The following is an 11528-nucleotide window of genomic DNA, read 5'->3' as shown; positions in this document are numbered from 1 at the left end:
TCACAAATGAACTTTTATTTACAGCCAAGAGAACCAAATAGTTCAGACCTGATAGAATCCAACATTTGGCTGGAGAGGAAAACAGTTGATGAAAAACAATCAATATTCCGTGAAGCATTTGCAAATCAAACTTCGGATGTGTAACGAAAGACCTGGCTTTTATAACTCTTGTCGAAACATTTCTGGCGTAATTTTAGAATGTTTATCTGCAAGTAAAACTTTAACTCGTTCAGAAATGCCTTGGCATAGTTTGTTTTTTTTTAAAAGTCCGAATAATATTCTGCCGAAAACTCTTACAAAATTAATAATGAAAGAAAATATGATGCACCGTTTCAAAATAACAACGCCCATAAAAAACAGTGGTTTACAACTGGTCCTCACACTTATGACGGCCAACAGCATTCCCACGGTCGCATGATCAACATTGGATGCGCCGCTGGCACGTACTTATGGCGGTTGCAATGTTCCTGAATTGAAACCTTCCCTGTCGTTTTCCAGTAGAAAATATCGCTTGGGGAATCTGGACTTGTTTAACAACAATGGCGATTCGCTTTACGACCGTGGAAAATGCTTGGCGAAATCGGGCCTGGTCAATGCGATGACGTGATTTACAGCCCTGCTTATGACGGAGATTGTGGTTTCAATTGTGGTAGCCAGTTGAGGACCAACTGCATACATTTCTTTCAATTTTCCCAGAGTCCTTGACTGAGATGGGTGGTGTAGAAATGGAATAAAAAAATAAATAAATATTTTGTTCCTGCAGTTCTCCTTCTGCTTGTCCCTCCTTTTCCTGCTGCAGCTGGCTGCGGGCGTTCTCGGATTCGTTTTTTCTGACAAGGTGGGTGCAAAATGACTCCAGCTGGCATCAAACGTCAACCTCGATTATCATTTGTTCAGGAAATAGTTCTTTGGGGTGAATCAACCTCTTGTGCCGCTGTGGTGACACAGTGGTTAGAATGCAGCATTGCAGGCTGACTCTGCCGGCTGCCAGGAGTTCGATCCTGACCGGCTCAAGGTTGACTCAGCCTTCCGGCCTTCCGGGGTCAGTGAAACGAGGACCCAGATTGTTGGGGAGAAAGAGGCTGACTCCGTAAGCCGCTTAGAGAGGGCTGTGAAGCGGTATATAAGTCTTCTGTGGTAGTGCTAAGTAGGGAGGGAGGGAGGACAGAGAGGGAGGAGGGATGGAATGAAGGAACATAGGGGAGGGAGGGGGAAAAAGGAAGGGAGGGGAGGAAGGAAGGAGAGAAGGGGAAAGAGAATGTAGAGAAAGGATGTGAAGATGGAAGGAAGGATGGTTGGAAGGAAAAGGAAGGAGAAAGGATGAATGGATCGATGGATAGAAAGAAAGAAAAAGAAAGAAAGAGAAAGAAAGAGGAAGGAAGGAAGGAAGGAAGGAAGGAAAGAAAGAAAGAAAGAAAGAAAGAAAGAAAGAAAGAAAGAAAGAAAGAAAGAAAGAAAGAAAGAAAGCCTTAGCGGCATAATGGTTAGAATGCAGTATTGGGGGGCCAACTCTGCCCACTGCCAGCAGTTCGATGCTGACCGGCTCCAGGTTGACTCAGCCTTCCATCCTTCCAAGGTGGATAAAACAAGGACCCAGATTGTTGGGGGCAAACAACTGACTCCGTAAACCTCTTAGACCGAGCTGTAAAGCCCTTTGAAGCGGTATATAAGTCTACATGCTACTGTTCTTTTGTTGTTCCAGGTGCAAGGGACGATGAGTGACGTCGTCAACAAGGCCATTGTGCACTACCGAGATGACTTGGATCTCCAGAACCTGATCGATTTTGGTCAGAAGGAGGTAGGGTTTGATGGGACCACCCAGTCCCAGGTCCCTTCTAGCTCTATTCTGATTGATGTCAATGGTGTAAATTCAGATTTAATTCAGATATTTGGCTTTATTGGATAATCTTTCCCTCTACAGCCTGTTGAACTGAGGATTTTACTGCAATAGGAATTGTAGAATCTTAGAACAGAATGGAATAGGATAGGATAGAATAGAGAATAGAATAAGGGTAGGATAGGATAGGATAGGATAAGATACATGGATGGATAGAATAGAATAGAATAGAATAGAATAAGAATAGAATAAGAATAGGGTAGGATAGAATAGAATAGAATAAGATACATGAATGGATAGAATAGAATAGGATAGAATAGAATAAGAATAGGGTAGGATAAAATATAATAGAATAAGATACATGGATGGATGGATAGAATATAATAGAATAAGATACATGGATGGATGGATAGAATAGAATAGAGGATAGAATAAGAATAGGATAGAATAGAATAGAATAGAATGAGATACATGGATGGATGGATGGATGGATGGATAGAATAGAATAGAATAGAGAATAGAATAAGGATAGGATAGAATAGAATATAATAAGATACATGGATGGATGGATAGAATAGAATAGAATAGAATAGAGGATAGAATAAGGATAGAATAGAATAGAATAGGATACATGGATGGATGGATGGATGGATGGATGGATAGATGGATGGATAAAATAGAATAGAATAGAGGATAGACTTAGGATAGAATAGAATAGAATAAGATACATGGATGGATAGAATAGAATAGAAAAGAATAGAGAATAGAATAAGAATAGGATATAATAGGATAGGATAGGATAGAATAGAATGAGATATATGGATGGGTGGATAGAATAGAATAGAATAGAGAATAGAATAGAATAAGAATAGGATATAATAGGATAGGATAGGATAAGATACATGGATGGATAGAATAGAATAGAATAGAATAGAGGATAGAATAAGGATAGAATAGAATAGAATAGAATAGAATGAGATACATGGATGGATGGATGGATAAAATAGAATAGAGACTAGAGAATAGAGAATAGAATAAGAATAGGATAGGATAGGATAGGATAGAATAGAATGAGCTGGAAGGGACCTGGGAGGTCTTCTAGTCCAACCCCCTGCCCAAGCAGGAGACCCTCTACCATTTCAGATAGGTGGGCTGTCCAGTCTCTTCTTAAAAACCTCCCAGAGATAGAACTTCTGGAGGCAACTTCTGTTCCACTGGTTAATTGTTCCAACTGTCAGGAAATTTCCCCCTTAGTTCTAAGTTGCTTCTCTCCTTGATTAGTTTCCATCCGTTGCTTCTTGTCCTGCCTTCTGGGGCTTTGGAAAATAAGCCGACCCACCTCTTCTTTGGGGCAGCCCCTCAAGTACTGGAAGACTGCTATCATGTCCCCCCTTAATTCTTTTTTTCTGTAGACTGGCCAAACCCAGTTCCTGCAACCGTTCTTCCTATGTTTTAACCTCCAGTCCCTTAAAATCATCTTAGTTCAGTGTTTCTCAACCTTGGCGACTTTAAGTCCTGTGGACTTCAACTCCCAGAATCCCCCAGCCAGCATAGCTGTCTTAGTTGCTCTTCTCTGCCCTCTTTCTCAGGGCCCTACAACCATTTCTTTAGCAACTGTTCAAAGTTATGGAAGGCGCCGGAAAAAATGGTGTCAGGCCTGCAGCCATGTTCTCTTTTGGATCTCTGGCCTGCCACACTTTCTATTATTCCTCTCTGCATTTTCTATGGTGGGAAAAGGGGAGGGAGGATTGTAGGGAGTTAGATGCGATGTAGCCATAACAACATTCTTTCTAGAAACCCAAGGTCATCCTTTTGTCTCTGCTCCTCTGCACCTGACCAGATCTGGATGGGTGGAAACTGCCAGCGTGGCAGTGGAGGATTGGACCATGGGATGGACTTGTGGCTATGGGGGGCAAAGATCTTGAACTTTCAACTGGGTGGGGGAAACCGGGAAGCTTTCAGATCCGGGTTTCCCCAGATGCGCCAACGTGGCTCTCTTCATCAATTGGAACTTTGAGGAATCCTTTGCCTGGGACTCTGATTTAATTTCGGATGCTCTTTGGAAACCTGGCGAAATTGTTTCTGAACTCCCTCTGCTTCCTTTCCATGCAGTTCAGCTGCTGCGGAGGCATCTCCTACAAGGACTGGTCCCAAAACATGTACTTCAATTGCACAGGCCAAAATCCCAGCTGGGAATTTTGTTCGGTGCCTTATTCCTGTTGCCGGCATCCGGAAGACGAGGTGAGGCAAAACGGATTTAAAAATGTCTTTCTAAAATCAAATTAATATGGCTGTCCATCTCGTGAGAATTGACTCTGGATCAGGGGTCTCCGACCTTGGCAACTTTAAGCATGGAGGACCTGTGAACCGCTTAGAGAGGGCTGTAAAAGCACTGTGAAGCGGCATATAAGTCTATTTCTAAGTGGGAAGGAAGGAAAGAAAGAAGGAAGGAAGGAAGGAAGGAAGGATGGATGGATCAGGGTGACACAGTGGTTACAATGCAGTATTGCAGGCTAATTCTGCCCATTGCCAACAGTTCGATCCTGACTGGGTCAAGATTATTTTGCCTCCGTCCTTCTGAGGTGGGTAAAACGAGGACCCAGATTGTTGGGGGCAAGAGGCTGACTCTGTAAACCGCTTAGAGAGGGCTGTAAAAGTACTATGAAATGGTGTTGTGGCCCAGCAGGAGCCGTTGGAGCTGCCACCAGACTCCGACAGCGAGGGGCCCTATGAGTCGGCTCCTGGAGGATGTGGAGGACCCTGGACAGGGTTCCGACTCCAAGCAGGACGCAGAGAGGCTGGTTGGCCACCAGGAGGCGCCTGAGCCTTGGACCAGGGGGGAGGAGACAAGGGAGGGTGATCCGGATGTCAGCAGTGGGGAGGAGACAAGGGAGTTGTTCCTAGATGCCCAGCACCGAAGAGCTAATAGGCGTCAGGAACAGTTGCACAAGTACAGGAGGTAATTGCACTCAGCTGGTGGCAATTAGGCTCCTCTCCAGACTATAAAAGGACTGCTTGTGCACATGCCCCTTATGCAGAAGTCAACGCAGGAACTAATGTTGGAGAACATTATTGTGAGCTTGGCAGGCTGGATTGCTGCCACGGCTTATCTGTGCTGGATTGCTGCCAAGGACCTGTCTATCTGTTAATAAATTCCGTAAAGTATCTTTGGCTCGGAGTGTTTTGGTGTGGGACGAGGGGGGTCAGAACAAAATGGTATATAAATCTAAGTGCTATTGCTTCCTCTGCCAATTTTTTGGGGAGAAACCCTTTTACATTCCTGTTTTCCCCAAATGTTGCCGTTCCTTCTTATTTCCTCGCTGCCCTGGGGGGAAAAAACCATGTGGGATAATTAAAGAGTCATCGCTCCAGGTGAATAAGTCCAGGTGAATTTTTAAAAATGGTTCATCTTAATTTATTTTGGATAGAATCTTTTTTTAAATAGTCTAAGACAATTCAAAAAAAGAATCCGCACACAATAAATTGAAGTAAACCATTATAAAATATTCTGTACTCAATACTTTTAAGTAAAACTATTTTAAAAAATTCTATGCACAATACATTTTAAAGTATTGAGTATAGAAATTTTTAAAAGGGTTTATTTTAATTTATTTTGGATAGGATCTTTTTTTAAATAGTCTAAGACAATTAAAAAAAAGAATCCGCTCACAATAAATTGAAGTAAACCATTATAAAATATTCTATGCTCAATACTTTTAAGTAAAACTATTTTAAAAAATTCCATGCACAATAAACAAAATATTATTTCTAAATACATTAAAAAATAAATAAAAGAAAAGAAACTGGCTTGGGGTATAGTTTTGCCTTCTTTGCCTTTTCCCACCCAGTTGGTCATCAACACCCTGTGCGGTCAAGGGATGCAGAGCCTCAGCGACCCCGTAGCCAGCACAGTCATCTACACCAACGGCTGCATCCAGAGGATGGTGGACTGGATGTATAGCAACCTCCTGCTGATCGGGGCAGTGGCCCTGGGCCTCACCCTCCCCCAGGTAAGGAATAAGGCGTTGGAATATAAGAATAAGAATATAAGAATAAGGAATAAGCAATAAGCAATAAACAAGATGAATTAGAAATAGGAATAAGGAATAGGAATTAATAGGAATAAGGCAGAATAAGCAATAAAAATAAAGAATAGAGTAGGAATAAGGAATTAGAATATAAGAATAAGAATACAGAATAAGAATAAGGAATAAACAATAAGCAATAAACAAGATGAATTAGAAATAGGAATAAGGAATAGGAATTAGGAATAGGAATAAGGCAGAATAAGCAATAAAAATAAGGAATAGAATAGGAATAAGGAATTAGAATATAAGAATATAGAATAAGCAATAAGGAATAAGGAATACAAATAAGGAATAGGAATTAGGAATAACGGATAGGAATAAGGAATAAGAATAGAATAAGAAATAAGGAATAGAATAAGGAATAAGGAATAGTAGAATAAGGAATAGTAGAATAAGGAATAGGAATAAGGCAGAATAAGCAATAAAAATAAGGAATAGGAATAGGAATAAGGAATTAGAATATAAGAATAAGAATATAGAATAAGAATAAGCAATAAGGAATAAGGAATACGAATAAGGAATAGGAATTAGGAATAACGGATAGGAATAAGGAATAAGAATAGAATAAGAAATAAGGAATAGAATAAGGAATAAGGAATAGTAGAATAAGGAATAGTAGAATAAGGAATAGGAATAAGGCAGAATAAGCAATAAAAATAAGGAATAGGAATAGGAATAAGGAATTAGAATATAAGAATAAGAATATAGAATAAGAATAAGCAATAAGGAATAAGGAATACGAATAAGGAATAGGAATTAGGAATAACGGATAGGAATAAGGAATAAGAATAGAATAAGAAATAAGGAATAGAATAAGGAATAGTAGAATAAGGAATAGGAATAAGGCAGAATAAGCAATAAAAATAAGGCATAGGAATAGGAATAAGGAATTAGAATATAAGAATTAGAATATAGAATAAGAATAAGCAATAAGGAATACGAATAAGGAATAGGAATTAGGAATAACGGATAGGAATAAGGAATAAGAATAGAATAAGAAATAAGGAATAGAATAAGGAATAGTAGAATAAGGAATAGGAATAAGGCAGAATAAGCAATAAAAATAAGGAATAGAATAGGAATAAGGAATTAGAATATAAGAATAAGATTATAGAATAAGGAATAAGTAATACAAATAAGGAATAGGAATTAGGAATAACGGATAGGAATAAGGAATAAGAATAGAATAAGAAATAAGGAATAGAATAAGGAATAAGGAATACGAATAAGGAATAGGAATTACGGTAGTAATAGGAATAAGGCAGAATAAGCAATAAAAATAAGGAATAGAATAGGAATAAGGAATTAGAATATAAGAATAAGAATAGAATAAGGAATAAGGAATACGAATAAGGAATAAGGAATAAGGAATAGTAGAATAAGGAATAATAGAATAAGGAATAAGAATAAGGGATAGAATAGGAACAGCACAGAAGAACTCCATTCCTTATTGGCCAAGAGTGATGGGACACACAAGGAATTTGTCCCCGGTGCTAAACCTCTCAGTGCTCACATAAGGAGTAAGGACTCTGTTGTAACTTTTCCTAGGTGCAACACGCAACAGAGGGTCTTTACGGAGGACGGGTGATCATGGGTGCAGCCCAGTCCAAATTGCACCTGGTCCTCGATGTTACGGCCGTTCCCTTAGGGACCATTCCAACTTAGAATGGACCTCCCTGGGATAATAGGCGATCCTAGACAATATGGTGCCCCAAATTTCTGTTGCAAAGCGAGACGTTCGTTTTGCCCCTTGCGGATGAGATGGATTGAACTCATGTTTTGTGTCTTTTTTGTGTTCCTCTTTCCCTGATTCACCGGTGCAGTTGATTGGCATCCTGTTGTCCCAGGTCCTGGTCAGTCAGATCAAAAACCAGATCAAGTTCCTGAGCTACAACCAGCGACATCGGACCGATTACTGGTAGCCAAGGCCAGGCCTCAAAAGGACTACAAACAGCCCCTTGGCTGAGGAGCAGAAGATGTCCAAGAACTTCCTGCTTGGAGGTCTTCAGGAAATGGAAAGATCTCCATTCCAGCTGAACTTCCAGGAACTTCAGAGGTGGACACCACCTTCTCCCTTTCTCCTGAATTTAGGAAGAAGACTCCCCCCCCAATAAGGTGGACTTTGAAGGAGCAGGATGGGAAGAGCGTTGACGAGGTTTTGAACTTGGGTGCTGGAGAAGACATCCCAGAAGACCAGTGGTGGGATTCAAATAATTTACCAACCGGTTCTCTGCCCTAATGACCAGCTGGGTAGGCAGGGCTTGGTGGTTATGTGGGCATGGCCAAGTCAATGTCACTCAGGTTGATGGGCACTTCGCCTTAGTTGTTACAATGGTAATAAGGGTTAACTGGAGAGGCAGTTTCTGTAAGCAATAAAGACGAGGCTAGAAACAACACCAGAATGTTTCCTTCCTGCCTTCCTTACAGGATTAGCCTGTAAAGTGGGGAAAAACAAAATATTTCTTCCAACAATCGGTTCTCCAAACTGCTTAGAAAGTTACCAACCGGTTCTCCCGGACAGGTGCGAACCGGCTGAATCCCACCACTGCACAAGGCAATCAAGAAAAAAATAGACCCAGATGGAACATTGAAGAAATCTGGGTAGATTTCCCACTCAAGTCATCCATGACCAGGCTCAGATCATTCTAGGGTGGACACTTTGTGTGAAGGTCCAACTTCTGGAGAACGTTCTGAAGTTCGGACTATTCTGACTTGAGGCTTCCCGAGAGCATGAAGCCAACTCCTGGTCCCGACAAAAACCCCTTTTATTAATTCGCTGTGAATTCTGCTCCTTTGCATCCAGCAATGTCTTTCAAGGGAGGATTTACGGTCACAGACCTTATCTGGCTTGGAGAGCTGCCAGGCCGAGATCTGCAGAACTTGGCAAGGAGCCTCGGAGAGTCACGAACCAGTGAAGAGATCTAATGGTCTCCTGCAAACTCCACTCCCCTGTCGCTCCTCTTTTATTCCTCTGGGAGGGGCCATTCACCGTCCATCTGTGGCCTTACTCCCAAGTCGATCCCTGTTCTTTAGCTCTTCCCTTCATCTGGCCACTCTGCGCATGCGCACACTGGGAACAGGCTCCAGCTGTTCTTCTGCCTCACTGATGTCTGACTCCGAAGGAAGCTGATAACTGTCGGACGGCCCTGGCCCCCTCTCTGCCCCCGACACAGAGCCCCCCTCAGAGCCTTCCCCAGACTCCAGGACTGGCCCAGGTTCCTCCCCAACCTCCTCACTGTCCGAATCTGCCGCCGGCTCTGCTGACCGCTGGAGGGCCACAACACGGATAGATGGAAAGAAAGAGAGGAGGTGGACCAGGGAGATGGACTCAGCTACAAAGGGATGATCCATTGGAGGCCCAGAATCAGATTGGGGACAGATTGTCCTGGAGAACATCTACTTGGTCGCTAAGAGTTCACACCAACTTAATGGCACATATTCTGGTGGTTCTTGACTTACGACCACAGCTGAGCTCAAAATTTATGCCGCTAAACGAGATATTCGTTAAATGCATTTTGCCCCATTTTACGACCTTTCTTGCCAATGCCGTTAAGTGAATCACTGCAGTGGTTAAGTTAGGAGCATGGTCGTTAAGTGAATCTTGGCTCGTCCGAAGGTCGCAAAAGGGAATCACGGGACCCCGGGACATTGCGGCCGTCCTAAATACGAGTCAGTTGCCAAGCATCTGGATTTTGATTCCGTGACTGTGGGGGATGCTGCAACGGTCATAAAGTGTGAACAGCGGTCACAAGTCCCTTTCTGGTGGGGCTGTTGTAATTTCAAACCGTCGCTAAACCGAATGATTTGTAAACCGAGGACTACGGTATCTGGAGTGTCGTGGCAATGAGTGGACTTCAACTCCCAGAATTCCCCAGGCAGCAAAACTTGGAAGTCCACCAAGCTTCAAGTTGCCATGGTTGGAGACCCCTGCCCTAGAGGGCCAAGGGAGTGGGGGGGGGGGGTTTGAAGCCATCTTTTGGGCAGGTGGGGGGATCTTCTTCACAGCCCAGACTTAAACCATCTTCTGTGCAGACCAGGGATGAAAATTGCAACTGAGGAAATGGTTGATCTGGGTTTGAAACTCCCCTTCTGTTTTGTCGGGGGGGGGGGGGGGCTCTGTCTGATCCCTGGAGAGAATCCTTGCTGAAACCCCCTCCCCCTCAAGGCAGCCCCTGAGACCCCAGGAACCAGCCCCTCCCTGCTGATCCCCTCCAGCAAGCAGCAGCCCCCTCCTGGCTGAGCCCCCCCCCCAGGGACAAGCTCCTCCCAGCTGAAACTCCCTCCCCCTGGCCAGCCCCTCTCTGTAGAAACCCCTCTTCACCCCCCCCCCCGCCAGCCTTCCTTGCTGAGCCCCCCCCCCAGGAAACAGCCCCTTCCTCTCTGCTGACTCCCCCCCTCAGGAACCAGGCCCTCCCACCCACCCTCCAGAAAACAGCCCCTCCCTGCTGAGCCCCCCAAGAAAAAGTCCCCTCCAGTGACCCCCCCCTCAGGAACCAGCCTCCTCCGAAAACAGCCCTTCTCTGCTGAGCCCCCCAAGAAAAAGTCCTTCTCTGCTGAACTCCCCCCCCCTCAGGAACCAGGCCCTCCCACCCACCCCCCAAAAAACACCCCCTCCCTGCTGAGCCCCCCAAGGAACAGTCCCTCTCTGCTGAGCCCCCCTCAGGGACCCCCCCCTCTGAAAACAGCCTTCTCTGCTGAGTCCCCCAGGAATCAATCCTTCCCTACTGATTCCCCCCCCCCAAAAGCAACCAGCCTCCCCTGCTGCTTCTCCACAAGCCCCCAGCCCCTTTCTGCTAACACTTCCCTAGCATCCAGCACCTCCTTTCTGCGCCCCCCCCCCCCAAACAACCAGCCTCTCCCTTCTTGGACCCCCCTAGTGGCCGGGCCCTCCTCTCCGCCCCCTCCAGCAGCCGGGCCCTCCCTGCTGACGTGCAGAGCCGCCTGGGAGAAGTGGGCGGGCGAGGGGGGGTAGGGGACCACCCAGGCGAGCCACCCCCACTTTCCCAGCAAGCGGGGGCTCTGGAGAGAGCGAGGCAGCCTCTCCCCCTCATCTGGCCACGTCACAGGCTGTCCGTCACAGGCTGTCCGGGCAGGAGGGATGGGCTCCTCCTGGGGTTGGCAGGGAGGGGATGGGCTCCCCCTCAATCTCTGGAAAGATTTGCTGGGTGGTTCCAGGGCAGCGGCCAGCCAAGGGGGGTCCCCTTCAACACCCCCCCACCCCTGAATTGGGGTCTCCCCCATTTCCTTATCCTGCATCAAAGGATGCAGAGGGGTCTTTCCCCCAACCCAATCCCAATTTCTAGCATCCCTTGAAGTCAGGGGTCCAGGAAGGAGCCTGGGAGAATCACCCGAACTTCACAGCTCGCACTTGGCCAAGGTGGGTCAAAAAAGTCAAGATGGCAGCCAGCACGACAACATCTGTTAAACATCTGTTTGGGTGGGTTCGTTTTTTTGGAGCCTGGCAAATTTCTGGCACTGATGGGTCATTGGAGACTCCTTTGAAAAGGCCGGGAGGAAGAAGAGGAGTGGACAGTGGTTAAATGCAGCACTGCAGGCTACTTCAGCTGACTGCAGTTCAGCAGTTCGGCGGTTCAAATCTCACC

At 45.0% G+C, this 11528-nt stretch overlaps 1 protein-coding gene across 1 annotated transcript; it reads left to right on the top strand.

Annotated features, from left to right (window-relative positions):
* Positions 1-763: 763 nt before the first annotated feature.
* Positions 764-8597, top strand: TSPAN33 (tetraspanin 33; the record flags this gene model as incomplete). Its single annotated transcript, XM_087722617.1, is given in 5 exon segments — positions 764-838; positions 1703-1798; positions 3950-4078; positions 5686-5847; positions 7749-8597. Coding segments are annotated over 5 exon segments (561 nt in total), but the record flags the coding sequence as incomplete, so codon positions are not given.
* Positions 8598-11528: the final 2931 nt, after the last annotated feature.

Source organism: Thamnophis sirtalis, unplaced genomic scaffold (genome assembly GCF_051295495.1).
Source record: "Thamnophis sirtalis isolate CommonGarterSnake01/CBP01778 unplaced genomic scaffold, rThaSir2_p1.2 scaffold_9, whole genome shotgun sequence".
Classification (NCBI taxonomy): Eukaryota; Metazoa; Chordata; class Lepidosauria; order Squamata; family Natricidae; genus Thamnophis; species Thamnophis sirtalis.
Note: the sequence above shows the minus strand (reverse complement) of the source record. Positions and strands in the feature narration are given on the sequence as shown.